Source organism: Callithrix jacchus, chromosome 18 (assembly GCF_049354715.1).
Source record: "Callithrix jacchus isolate 240 chromosome 18, calJac240_pri, whole genome shotgun sequence".
Lineage (NCBI taxonomy): Eukaryota > Metazoa > Chordata > Mammalia > Primates > Cebidae > Callithrix > Callithrix jacchus.
Window position 1 is genome coordinate 10,066,971 of NC_133519.1, and position 13,157 is coordinate 10,080,127.

General features: G+C 48.1%; 3 protein-coding genes and 1 long non-coding RNA gene across 7 annotated transcripts in view; 2 read left to right on the plus strand and 2 right to left on the minus strand.

The window, feature by feature from the left end:
* Positions 1-4,384, plus strand: part of VPS45 (vacuolar protein sorting 45 homolog) — an 81,660-nt gene extending 77,276 nt beyond the window's left edge. For both annotated transcript variants that reach the window (XM_002759858.6, XM_035280020.3), the window contains one exon: positions 3,768-4,384. In XM_002759858.6, coding sequence (XP_002759904.2) covers positions 3,768-3,855 — 88 coding nt within the window. In that variant the 3' untranslated portion in view covers positions 3,856-4,384. The remainder of the gene's footprint in view (positions 1-3,767) is intronic.
* LOC128930111 (uncharacterized) overlaps positions 1-13,157 on the minus strand; it is a 68,356-nt gene that overhangs the window by 3,020 nt on the left and 52,179 nt on the right. The gene's annotated exons all lie outside the window — the stretch shown is intronic.
* LOC144580195 (uncharacterized) lies at positions 5,443-9,651 on the minus strand. Its single transcript, XM_078355512.1, has 4 exons — positions 9,564-9,651; positions 8,303-9,257; positions 7,956-8,161; positions 5,443-7,879 (listed from the first exon to the last, which is right to left on the minus strand). Exons 1-2 carry the CDS (start codon positions 9,649-9,651, stop codon positions 8,395-8,397), a joined length of 951 nt encoding a protein of 316 aa, XP_078211638.1. The 3' UTR covers positions 5,443-7,879; positions 7,956-8,161; positions 8,303-8,394.
* PLEKHO1 (pleckstrin homology domain containing O1) overlaps positions 8,437-13,157 on the plus strand; it is a 32,032-nt gene continuing 27,311 nt past the window's right edge. For 2 of the 3 annotated variants that reach the window (XM_078355534.1, XM_078355536.1), the window contains exons 1-2: positions 8,437-8,567; positions 9,667-9,813. In XM_078355534.1, the coding sequence (XP_078211660.1) occupies positions 9,775-9,813 (39 nt within the window). In that variant the 5' untranslated portion in view covers positions 8,437-8,567; positions 9,667-9,774. Of the gene's footprint in view, positions 8,568-9,392; positions 9,489-9,666; positions 9,814-13,157 lie in introns of those variants that run through there. The other variant, XM_078355535.1, reaches the window with a different exon arrangement.

Sequence of the window (13,157 nt, forward strand, 5' to 3'; positions counted from 1 at the left end):
GCACAAACTAAAAAAAGCAATAGCATTAATCCACTCTGTTAGTTTCTGGCACTGCCTATGTTTATACCATGGCTCATATTGGGTTGCGATTGTATCTGTCTCTGCGAGCCCCTTACGGTAGGAATCATAACTAAGGCGTTCATTTGTACACCTACATCAATGCCTAGTTCATAATGGATGCTCATTAGACATTTGTTGAACTAGATTGAATTGAACTGAACTGAACTGGACTATGGCACCACAGGAGAAGGGGATTTTTGAATTTGCTTTCAAGTGAGATTGATTTAAAACAAATTTAGAAAAATTATTCTTTTGTTTTTAAACCTAGTCTAAATTTGGGGTACAGCTACCAATATGTTCATTGCCCATAATTTTTTAAGCATTCTGAGCAATGACTCATCAAAATCCCTAAATAGATATATATTTTTTTAAGTCACAGTGGCCCTAGGAAACAAAATTAGGCTTGGTAAATATAAATAGTAAGTGTGTTCTCATTATAGTCAGGAATGCGTGGTCTTGTTGATACACAGAGGAGGATCTTTCTTTCTTCCCTTTGTAATGGAGTTGGAAATGAACCAAAGATCCCCTGATAAATTTCTCTAGGGCTTCCTGGCACATTTATTTCATTCTTTCTAGAAGTCACCAAGACTTGTTGTTTTATTGTTCAAAAAAAATCAGTGCTACCTCATTTCCTAACACTTGTTTTCTGACCTCCAAATGTCTCCAGTCCAACTGGCCAAAAAGCCAGGCCAAAAATATCTGTATTTCAGGAGAGGAACAAATGAACTTAGCTTCTGTTCCTTTCCCTCTACTTTGCAATTTTTTCTTTTGCAAAGGAGTTTGGAATTTAAATTATCCAAGCCCAGAATCTCTCAGTCTAAAACTGCAAAACAATGGTAATAAGATAGTTGGTCATTGCTCCAGTCCTCTGTCTTTTAAAGATCTGTCTGGTCTGAGAGAGAGTCCTGAACATCCAAATAACTTTTTTTTTTTTGAGACAAGGTTTCACTCCTGTTGCCCAGGCTGGAGTGAAATGGCGTGATCTTGACTCACTGCAACCTCTGCTTGCCCGGGCCCAAGCATTTTTTTGTAGAGATGGGGTTTCACTGTGTTGCCCAGGCTGGTTTCAAACTCCTAGGCTCAAGCGATCCACCTGCCTCAGCCTCCCAAAGTGCTGGGATTACAGCATGAGCCCATCCATCCAAATAACTCTTGTATTATAAAGAAGGCTCTCTTGCCAATGGGTAGCTATTTTATTCATTTATTCAGCATAACTTTATTGGGTTCCTCTGTGTTAAGCCCTGGAGATCAAAGATGAGTAAGACTTCCCCCTACCTCCCAAGAAGCTCCCAGTCTATCTTGGTAACAATTATACGTTGCTAAGATAGCAGTAGGACAAAGTAATAATAGTAATTAGTTCAGCATGGAAGGATCTGGAAGAGCTTTACAGAAAAAGTGACATTTATGTATTTATGTATGTATGTATGTATGAATGAGACCACGTCTGGCTTAAAAGGTGACTTTTAGTCCTTAGTCTTAAAGAATAAGATTCCTGCCAGGTACACTGTCTCATGTTTATAATCCCAGCACTTCAGTAGGCTGAGGCAGGCAGATCACTTGAGGCCAGGAGTTCGAGAACTAGCCTGTTCAACATGGTGAAACCCTGTCTGTACTAAAAATACAAAAATTAGCCAGGTATGGCCGGGCGCAGTGGCTCAAGCCTGTAATCCCAGCACTTTGGGAGGCCGAGGCGGGTGGATCACGAGGTCAAGAGATTGAGACCATCCTGGTCAACTTGGTGAAACCCCGTCTCTACTAAAAATACAAAAAATTAGCTGGGCATGATGGGACGTGCCTGTAATCCCAGCTACTCAGGAGGCTGAGGCAGGAGAATTGCCTGAACCCAGGAGATGGAGGTTGCGGTGAGCTGAGATCGCGCCATTGCACTCCAGTCTGGGTAACAAGAGCCAAACTCTGTCTCAAAAAAAAAATTAGCCAGGCAGGGTAGCACACACCTGTAGTCCCAGCTACTCGGGAGGCTGAGGCAGGAAAATCACTTGAACCCAGGAGGTAAAGGTTGCAGTGAGCTGAGATCTCACCACTGCACTCTAGCCTGAAGAACAGAGTAAGACTCTGTCTCAAAAAAAAAAAAAAGGCCGGGTGCGGTGCATGCCTATAATCCCCACACTTTGGGAGGCCAAGGCAGGTGGATCACAAGGTCAGGAGTACGAGACTAGCCTGGCCAATATAGCGAAACCCCGTCTCTACTAAAAATACAAAAATTAGCCAGGCGTGGTGGTGCACACCTAGCTGAAGCACGAGAATCGTTTGAACCCAGGAGGCAGAGGTTGCAGTGAACCAAGATCGTGCCACTGCACTCCAGCTTGGACAACAGAGCGAGACTCTGTCTCAAAAAAAAAAAAAAAAAGAAAGATTTCAGCAGAGAAAGGATAGCCCTACATTTCAAACACAGGACTTAGTAAGAATAGCTACGTGAGGTATGAAAGCTCATGACAGGCCAGGCGTCATGGCTCATGCCTATAATCCTAGCACTTTGGGAGGCTGAGGTGGGTGGATCACCTGAGGTCAGGAGGTCAAGACCAGCCACCACACCTGGCCTGTTTCTCCATTTTTTGAAATAAGGATAATAGCAGCATCTGTCTGACAGGGCTGCATGTATATATGCATACATACACACATGGCTTTCAACAGTGCTCAGAAAAAACAGTAAATATTCATTGTTATTAGGTCATGTTACGAAAGGCCTCGAACTGTACATTTTCTATAAGTAAAAGAAAAGTTTTAAAACAGAAGAGGGGAGAGTATATAACAGGATATAATCTGTATTTTATTTTTTAATTACTTTTTTAAAATTAGAGACAGGGTCTCGCTGTGTTGCCCAGGCTGGTCTCGAACTCCTGGGCTTGAGTAATTCACCCACCCCAGGCTTCTAAAGTGCGAGGATTACAGGCCTGAGCTACCCCGCCTGACCTATCATCTGTATTTTAGAAAAGTAACTCTGGTACCACTCTGGAGAGTAGACTGGATAAGGAAAAAACTAGAAACAACATGCAAGTTCTGAGACAGATTCAAGAATACGGGTAACAGGTGCTGATATAACATGGTACTGAGTTAATATACCGGCCTTGACCTTAAAAATTTTGGGTTCCTAAATTGAAACTTCAAACTTGAAATGTCAGTCTTAATAGATCTTACAAATTTAATTCTAAAAAAACAAAATGGGCCAGCCGTGGTGCTTCACACCTGTAATCCCAGCACTTTGGGAGGCTGAGATGGGCAAATCACCTGAGGTCGGGAGTTCGAGACCAGCCTGGCCAACATGGAGAAATCCCGTCTCTACTAAAATAAAAAAATTAGCTGAGCATGGTGGCACATGCCTATAATCCCAGCTACTCAGGAGGCTGAGGCAGGAGAATCGCTTGAACCCGGGAGATGGAGGTTGCAGTGAGCTGTGAGTGCACCATTGCACTCCAGCCTGGGCAACAAGAGTGAAACTCCATCTCAAAACAAAACAAAAACAAACAAACAACAAAATGAAGCCCCTGGAGCAGACCGAAGGACTGTCCTTGCAGTCTGGATGTTGTAGTGCTCAACTGATGCGTCCATTCTATACCCAAATATCACACTGGTACCTCTTGCCTGCCATTCATCGCATCTTTTCATCTGGTTAGATGTCCAGAGAAAGACATTCTATTTTTGGGGATGCTTTTGTTTTTCCCTTTAATTAACCTCAAACTACTGATCAGTTTCCTAGAGGAAGTTCTGGCTTCTGGACTGCACAGCCGAAGCAAGGAGAGCTCTCAAGCCACATCAAGGTCAGCAAGCAGAAGATGAAACGGTGATGAGGGGAATGGCACAGCTTCCGCTCTTGCTCCCACTACAGGCTCTCCCCACTAACTAGAGGTGTGGGAGAGCAGCTTTGGGTTCTGTGCTGGTTGTTAGAACTCACCTCCAGGTAGCCTGCAGATTCCTGGTTGGTACAGACACCAAGACTCTCAGAGTTGAGCCAACAATAAGTCTGAGCCCAACTCAACCCTCTTTTCTCCTGTAGTCTTTGTGTATCTGTTAGCACAATCACTTCAGTTACTGATGAATTTTGTCTGGATCTGACTTGGAAAAAGGGTTGGCATAGCCTAGAGGGGCTTAAAAGGTAATCATTTGATGTACATACCACATTTCCTGTCTTCCTTTCTCTTCCCTTGACCCTTTCTGCTTTTCATGAACCACATTCCTGCACAACTTATTTCTGAAAACCTCCCATGTTTCTTTACAGAGGCATCCAAACTTGTTTGTCCCTCAATAACAATGCTCTGCTGCACTGAGGAACCATGTATGGCCACAATAAAACTCCGTTTTGTGACAAGATCAGTGATTTAGCTTTATTTTCTTTGGGGCTAATTTATGGGAATTTATGAGGTGGGGCATGAGCTGGTTTCACACCAAACATAATGAAGACATTACCTCCACCTGAAGGATATTTAAAGTATGTCAAGGCAAATAAATTCTGGTGTCAATTTCACCTCTCTTGAAAACAGTAGAATGCGATAGTATCATTAATGCCAGGAAATTAAAACATCCTCAAGTCATCACAGCAAAAATACCACAGCACAATCCGTCCCTGGGGTGTGTGTGTGTGTGTGTGTGTGTGTGTGTGTGTGTGTGAAGTTATATGTTGATAAATATTCTCCAGCATCAGACAGCAAGGGTCAAATCTATATCATATTTATATGGTTTGAGGACTATTATTAAGTCTCTTTGTGGCTCAGCTTTCTCATCTGTAAAAGAGAACCTTCCTCATAGGATTACGAGGATTAAATTAGATGAGATGGTACATGCAAAGTGCTTAGAACACTGGTATATAGTAATCGCTCAATACAACTTGACTAATAGTAAATAAGATTAATTTCTGGGTCTAAGTTGGGGTTACAAAATCACTATGCAAAATGATTGGATTCCTGTCAACCCTCCCATTGCACTTAAAGTTCAGAAAAGAGAGGGAAAACTGGAAGGTCATTCTGTCCATTTCCCTTCTCTCCACTCCTCCCAGCCCTCAGCTGTTACTGCTTTACACACACTCAATGAAGTCAACTCTTAAGTTCTTTTTTTTTTCTTTTGTGGGTCCTTCTGGTAATTTTTTCTTAATTCTTCATTTTTTTACAAGTCTTTGAGACAGCCTGCACTTGGGGATGCAATATTTTAAATGCAGCATTTTACAAGTTATATAGTCTTTTCTATACAGAAAACTCCCTCCTCCAAGCAGGAATATCTGAGCTTTCCTTCCTATCGGCAAGATAACGCTGTGGAATAAAAAAAGCAAAACCAAGACCTTCCTTATATCATTTTCCTCATTATTCATCTGTTTCCATTGTGCCTACTCAACTGACAATATCAAGAAGTCTCAGAAACGAGCCCATCAGGGCGTTTGATGTCAGAAGTTGGCATTTCTTTATTAAGAATCAAAGACTCATATTTTTGTGTAAGACTTACAGAGCTGATTCCGTTATTACTGGCCCTTTATTTTTGTGCCCTTTAAAAACATCACTTTAATTAAGGTCTTGTGTGCTTTCCATAATCCTCTCCCCCATAGACAGGAACGCCCTGGTCAAAACCTCTGGGTTCCATCTACTCTACAAAAGCCAAGGATATTTGTTTTTAGACAACTGTGTTTGAATAACAGTTTCCACCCAGTAAACTTGCAAGCAGCAGCTCACACGTTTTTATCTCTTTCTCCCTTAAGTGGAGTTATAAAATATTCCATTCTAGAATACAGCTACTAGCAGTCCAGTCTTATCCTCAGATGTTGTTAGGGAGGTACCCCCATCATGAGGTCCTCTGACTGTCTTATCTCCACCGCAGACAGAAACTGGCTGAGAGTGATTTCTGTGGTTTGTGTGTGTGTAGTGTCAAGCTCACTGAGGGCGCTGAGGAGACAGCGCTATAAAAATGAGTAAAGGAACCCATGTGTTCTCAGATTTCTCACTTAAGCATGGGTCTTTGGAAAACAGGCCCACCGACATCCCAGTTCAGGTGCCCCGAGGTTCACCTGGTGAGACAAATCACCTTCAAGAACAGGCCAGGGAAAGTAGAAAGGGGTGAGTGACAGGACAAAGGGAGAACAGGTGAATGGAAGTCGAGGCAGGATCACAGGATGGAGCAGGGCAGAGAGAAAGAGAGAGGACGCCAGAGATTTATGTAACCTCCTAAGGAGCAGACAGGCAGGGAAGGTTCTGCAGCCCACATGCATCTGCTCTAGAATCTGAAATTACTTTGGAGGGTTTTTCATCGGCCCCTCTGCCTGATGTTCCACAATGCTCCGGCACCTATCTGATGCAGCACAAAAGGAACCCTGGACCTCACATACAGGGGGCACTCAGATATTTGTTGTTTTTATCTTTACATTCATTTTTTGAGACAAAGTTTCACTCTGTTGCCCAGGCTGGAGTTCAGTGCTGCAGTCTCAGCTCACTGCAACCTCTGCCTCCCAGGTTCCAGCAATTCTGCCCCAGCCTCCCAGAGTAGCTGGGACTACTGGCATGTGCCACCACACCCAGCTAATTTATTTTGTATCTAGTAGAGCCAGGGTTTTGTCATGTTGGTCAGGCTAGTCTCGAACTCCTGACCTCAAACGATCCACCGGCCTCGGCCTCCCAAAGTGCTGGGATTGCATGAGCCACCACAGCTGATAGAAACTACTGGGAAAGGAGGAAGATGGGGCAAATAATGAATTACTTTTTTCCCATAAATCAGAATCTATTTAAATGATTAAACCACTCCTGTGTGCTTGTCCCACAAGTCCTCAAAAAATCGTGCAGGCTATTTTTCCTCACCGGTACCTCTGGACATTTTACTTCTCATTATTTTTTCCCCGCTTTTTAAACAAGGGGGTAGAAGATGGAGATGGTGGGAAGGGGTGACGAGATGGTTTGGGGAACGTGGTATGTGTGCACTCATGCCCATGAGCGGGGTCACAAAGTCTGAACAGGAGACTGCAGTCAGGAAGCCTGGATTCTAATCTGGTTAGCCCGTGAGTAACTTGATGTATAAACTTGGACAAGTCAGTTGATCTGGCATGCCCTGTTTCTTCATTTTCCAAATGGAAATATTAATACTTATTCCATATACAAGATGGCACTAAAAGTGTAAAGAAATGACATACAAGAGCATTTTGAAAGGATAAAGTTGTGTCAGTCTGAAATCGTGGAATTAATTGGTATGGTGAATGGAAAGAGGTTGAGAGCAATATTATTGGGTTAGAAGGAAAGGTGCCCGGCGGGAATGGAGAGGCAGCCCGTCCTTCATTTGACAGAGACCAGAAAAACCAAAACAGCTTCCACTACTCAAACCACAAATTTAGCCAACACTTTTATCTTGAGACATCTCTGGAAAAAGGATTTTTCCTTTTCCCTGTTCCTCTGTGCCAGGGATTTTTATTCATTTTGTGGTTATTTGCAAGCTTGCCATATGCCAGGCAATGTGTTTATTAGCTTATTATGATTTCAAAATTAGCTCTAGAAGACAACACATATCTTCAAAGGCTTCTCACAGGTCATCTCATATCTCCCCCTAACTTTCCTTGCTGATGAAAATGGCATTTCATCCCTCACCATTTAATACGTGGGTGGACGCAGGCCTAAAGACATTCAGCGAGTTGACCAAAGGCCACAGAGTGGTGATGAAACCAGTGCCCAACAGTGGGGTTTCTCACTCCCGTCTTCCATCACATATATACTGAAAAGACATGAAGTTACTAAGATGTGTCCTGGAGGCTCTGGGCAGATCTGCTGTAGGACATCAGCAGCCGTCCCCTCGTCAGGGCATCCGCTGGGCGGTCAGCTCTTCCCATCACTGGGCTCCAGCGCTGTAGAGAGGATGGGATTTTTACCTTTCAGTGCAGCGGGAAAACATACCCAGGTGGCAGGAAGTTTAATTCTCACCTGGAACTTATATTGAAAGCCACTTGGTACAAAGGATCATGGTTTGAAGACAGAGTTCTATTCCTACCGGCATTGACACAGTGTGTCTGCAAATCCCCCAGCCATTCTGAGTCTCCGTTTTCTCCCTGTGAGATGGAGATCATAAAATCCGCCTCATTCTCACGGTTATTCTCCTGAGGTTCCAATAAGGCCTGAGGCTTTGAACACTGGAAGAAACGTGTATTAATAGCAACTTCTGTCCCACCCCATCCCCCAACACGTCGATTCCTCCCCGGAGCATAAAACTTTCCCCCAGCATCTGACCTGCCCAGGTCACCCTAGCACCTAGGAGCGTGAATTCCTGATACCGGTTCTGGGTGGCGCGCCCTCCCGGCTCCCGCTCTGGTTTTTGTTTTTGGCCGGAGAAGGCGATGCCGTGGAGGGTGGTGATCTCCCGTCTTCACGAATCCGCAGGTCTCTCCATTATCCACCGCGCCCGCCCACTGTGCCCCGGGGCGGCCGGCGGCCGGGTCTCTCGGGCTCCGCGTGTCGCCCGGGCCGCCGCCGGAGCGAGGGTCCCTGTCCCCCGGGGAGCGGTCTCCGGCCGCTTCGGGGCCGCCTTCTTCCCCCTCCGTGAGTCAGAAACAAAGGCGGGGGGGCGGGGGGAGCGCCCGAGCTGCGGCTCCGCGATTCGCCCTTTATTCTGAACTCGCAACGTCAGCGGCCCGCGGATGGAGCTGCGGGGCGCAGGCTGGGACGCCCACAGCGCACCGGGCCGGGGGAGCGGCCGCGCCGGGCCGGGCGGGCGGGTGGCGGGGGCGCGCTCGGGGGCCCGGGCCGCGTGGGCGCCGGGATGGAGGGCGCCGAGGGGCGGGGAGCGGGCGTGCGTGTGTGTGCGAGTGCGAGGGAGGCCGGCCTTGAGTGAAACCGGAGCTACAAAGAAGGGGAGAGTCCGGGAGCGGGAGGGCGCGAGGGAGGAGCGGCGGCGCCGGGGCAGCTCCGACGCCCTCCCGCGGGGAAGGAGCCCCCGCGGAGCCGCCGAGGCCCCGACGCGGGGCCGCCCCTCCGCCAGCCGCCCCGCGCCCGCCGGGAATGATGAAGAAGAACAATTCCGCCAAACGGGTGAGTGCACCCGCCCGCCCTGCGGCCGCTGCCGCCTCCGCGCTCCGACGACCCGATGCCGGTCGGCGCCGCGGCGGCCTGGGAGCCCCCCGGCCCGGCCGCGCCCCCGCCCTGGCGGCCCGATCCCCTCGGCCTCGGCCGCGGCCCTGGACGCCCGGCCCCGGGAGGCGCCTGGGGTGGGGGGGGGCTTTTGTTTGTTTACTCGCCTCGGGGGGCTTCAACTTGTCAGAGTTTCCCCCTGACCCGCACCTCCCCCGCTCCTGGGCGCCGGTCGGGCGTTTGCCTCGCGCTCCGCGGTGACGAGGAAACAATGGGAGAGAAAACCAAAGAAACGCCGTTAGTCCCCGCGCGGCGAAGACGGAGCGGTGGGGCCTGGAGGGAGCCCGGGAGCCCCTCCGCGCCCGGCCCGCGCCCCTGCCCCTCGCAGCCCTGGTTGTTTGTTCCGAGCGGGGGAGGGGAGCGGGGGGAGTTCCTCGCAGTGAAAACCTTTCCGAAGTGGGAGCGAACCTGGGGCGCTCCCCGGGCCGCAGCCTTCGGAGGAGACGGGGCCGCCGAGGCGGCCGAGGGTGGAATCTCCTAACCGCCGGCTTCTCATCTTGTCCTGGGGCAGGGGCCGCAGGATGGAAACCAGCAGCCTGCACCGCCGGAGAAGGTCGGCTGGGTCCGGAAATTCTGCGGGAAAGGGATTTTCAGGGAGATTTGGAAAAACCGCTATGTGATGCTGAAGGGGGACCAGCTCTACATCTCCGAGAAGGAGGTGGGTGCCTCTTGCCTCTAACTCTCCGCTTTCTCATGCCCCCCACTTTGTCGGTCCACCATGGCTCACCTGGCTGACTCCAGCCCCGTTTTGTTCCAAAGGCAAGTTCAGTGGTCTCCTGAGTCTCTACCCCCATCTCCTCTGCAGAGAAAGGTCACCCTTAAGTGAAAAGACCCGAGTGAGAAGTAGAAGTTGAGTTTGCCTCTTACTCAGTGTTTTTTTGTTTGCAAACACCTTTCTGACAACAAGGATAAGCCCCTCCCGAGATGTCCCAGACGTTCTGTGCCCTTTGCTGCCTCCCACCCTAACCTGGCCTCCTGAATACACGGTTTCTCTTCTTTACTGCTGCTGAAACACTTTAGCCTACTCGCCACCCTTTCCTGTTCCCCACCTTAACCCAGACAGCCTCCCCTTTCCTGTCTGTGGCAGGAACGTGCACGGGTCCTGTCAGCTGCGCATCCGCCCTGAATCACAGAAAATCACGCACACCACACCGCCATCGGGCTCCTGTGACCTCGGGTCTGTGAATGGCAGTTGAAGCCAGTGTCCCTAACCAGTATGCTCTCTGTTCCCCACCCCCACCCCATTTAAAAAAGGAAAGGAACCCATTTTCTACCCACTTCCTGCCCACCCCCCATTTATATCAAAAGGGAGAAAAACGAACCCTGTATGGATAGCTTCGGCTCTGTAGTTGATCATGAAAACCACAGTCCACACTGTCAAAACCTGAGCTGTGATCATTGAATCCAAACCCATCTCCCTTGTTTCCCTAAGTCTTGGAATCAATAACTTATGTTGAGAAATCAGAATTGCCCCCCCCCCAATGATTAGAAGTCATTTCAATCCCTGCCTCTATCTGTCAGTATAGCCTGGGAGACTGTCCTGTGTACCGGTTAGAGTGGCCCTTCCTCCACCAGCAGGGGAGGGATTCTGTGTTCCCTCACCCAGGGCTAACTGGGAAGTCCTCCCTGAGTTTAACCTCTTCTGCTTTCTGCGGTAGACACCCTTATTCAGTAGATTCTATTTAGGTAAATAAAACCTTTTATGGTATGGAAACAGATAACACACACAGCCCAAGACAGCACTCCTCTAAAAGAACATCTACTGAGGCATCTAGGGAAGAGCTAAGCTGTGCCAGAGCCAGGGAATCCCTCTTAAGGGTATTGAAACCCAGCTGTTTACACAGAACTAGGAATTGGTGATGCAAAGTCTTAGGAGTGAGGTGAGGGCGCTTTCTTGCTGTCACCCAGGCTGGAATTCAGTGGCTCCATCCCAGCTCACTGCAGCCTTCACCTCCCAGGCTCAAGCAATCCTCCCACCTCAGCCTCCAAGTAGCTGGGACTACAGGTGGGTGCCACCATGTCTGGCTAATTTTTGTATTTTTTGTAGAGACAGTGTTTCACCATGTTGCCCAGGCTGGTCGCAAACTCCTGCCTCAAGTGATCCACCCACCTCAGCCTCCCAAAGTACTGGGATTACAGGCATGAGCCACCATGCCCTTACAGGAGAATTTATTTTTAAGAGTTACCTCTACCCAATCACAAATCCTCCAGAAAGCTTTCTCCACAATTTTCTGGCTTTCTAATTTAAAAAAAACAAAAACAAAGCAAGTGTCAAAGTATATCTCCTGTCTTCCCCGAACTTTTTAATTGCAGGAAATGCTAGTTAGCAATCAGGGAGAACTTCCTACAGGTCAAAGAAAAAAAAACGTAATAGTGAAAGGGTAAGAGGAATAAGACATCCGTTGTATGTATTTACCCAAACAGCAGAGTCTAGGGACGAAAGCACAGTTGATCCTTGCTTGTGAGGAAGGGGTACAAAGACAGGGGACAGGATGGAGTGACCTCAGCCTAGGAGGTAATGTCTGGTGTCCTGTGAGTCAGGAGCATCTGGCTGGCCATGGAGCCAGCAGTCTCTGGGAAAGGCATAGGAAAGAGGAACTAGGCATATTGATACTAGGCTTTTTTAGAGCCCGTTTCCATGCTGCAGTGGGCCTGGGTTAGAGGTGAAATTGATAGAGGACTCTGGGCTTTATTCTGCCCGCCTGTGAAAAGCTCCAGGGCCAATGGTGTCAAGACAGGGTTGTTGGTTGTTTTTTTGTTTTTTGTTTTCAGAGATGGTCTCACTCTGTTGCCCAGGCCAGAGTGCAGTGGCACAATCATACCTTACTGCTGTCTTGACCTCTTGGGCTCAAGCAATCCTCCTGCCTCAGCCTCCTGAGGAGCTGGGACTACAGGCGTGTGCCACCACACCCGGCTAATTTTTTTATTTTTGTAGACATGAGGTCTTGCTTTTTTTTTCTTTTCTTTTCTTTCTTTTTTTTTTTTTTTTTTAATAACTCAGTTATACAAAGGTAGGGGTCTTGCTATGTTGCCCAAGCTGGTCTCAAATTCCTGGCTTCAAGTGATCCTCCTGCCTCAATCTCCCGAAATTCTGGGATTATAGGCATGAGCCACAGCACCTGGCCAAGATTTTCTTTTAAGGCTGAGTATAATCTACATCATTTACTGTTAATGCAAGAAAATTCCTAACCCTATCTCCCAGAATTTTCACCAGAGTGTTTGTTACTTCCTCTCTTAAAGGCAGGGTTTTCCACAACCACCTCTGCCATAGACTTTGTTCTGTGTTCAATCGTAATCATTTTCTTCCTTCTCAGTTAAAGGGCACCCTCTCTGAAAGAGAGTTGGAGCACCTTATGATCATGGGCTGATGTGTAAGAACAGAAGCTAGACTTTAGGAAGACCTCATGGTAGAGGAAATTGGGTTTCGGGCAAACCTCTGGACAGGCGTGGAAAAAATCCCTTTTTGTGGTCAAGGACAAAGAATCGGGAAAGGAAGGGTTAATTTGGAAGAAGGGTAGTTACAATTAAGACTGGGAGTTAGGTAAGTGCAGTGGAGAACAAGGCTCCTGGCGTGGTCCATCCTCCCAGGCACTGGAATGTCCTTGTCCTGCTGCTTCCCTCAGCCACTCTCCCACCCTCCCCATTCCCACCAAGGGCTAACCTCTGTCAGCGTGTCCTGCTCCTGGAACTCCTTATCAGTCTGTTAGCAAGCCAGAAAAACTCCCTTTCCTTCCTTTCCCCTAAGGAAAACAGAATAAGTTAACTCTCTTCCCCTGGCTACGTTCACACACCCAGCACTTTCCTCTCCATGGTGTCTGGACTCTGCTGATAGTCTCAACTCTGGAGAAGCAGGGGGAGAGGAGGGATGATGCATCGTCCTACATTCTTGCCCCGTGTTTCTGGGAATTGTTCTTGGACACCCCTTGCTAGCACCTTGTCCTGCTTCCACCTGTAGTCCTTCAAGGCCTGTGGTCGCTTTCCAGCCCAAAGCCAGGGAACCCT

Excerpts from the sequence above, each read along its gene's own strand:
- LOC144580195 (XM_078355512.1), bottom strand. The coding sequence starts at position 9,651 with ATGAGAAGCCGGCGGTTAGGAGATTCCACCCTCGGCCGCCTCGGCGGC. Across the intron at positions 9,258-9,563 it reads CGGCCCGGGGAGCGCCCCAG|TAAACAAACAAAAGCCCCCC; the intron begins GTTCGCTCCCAC and ends CCCCGAGGCGAG.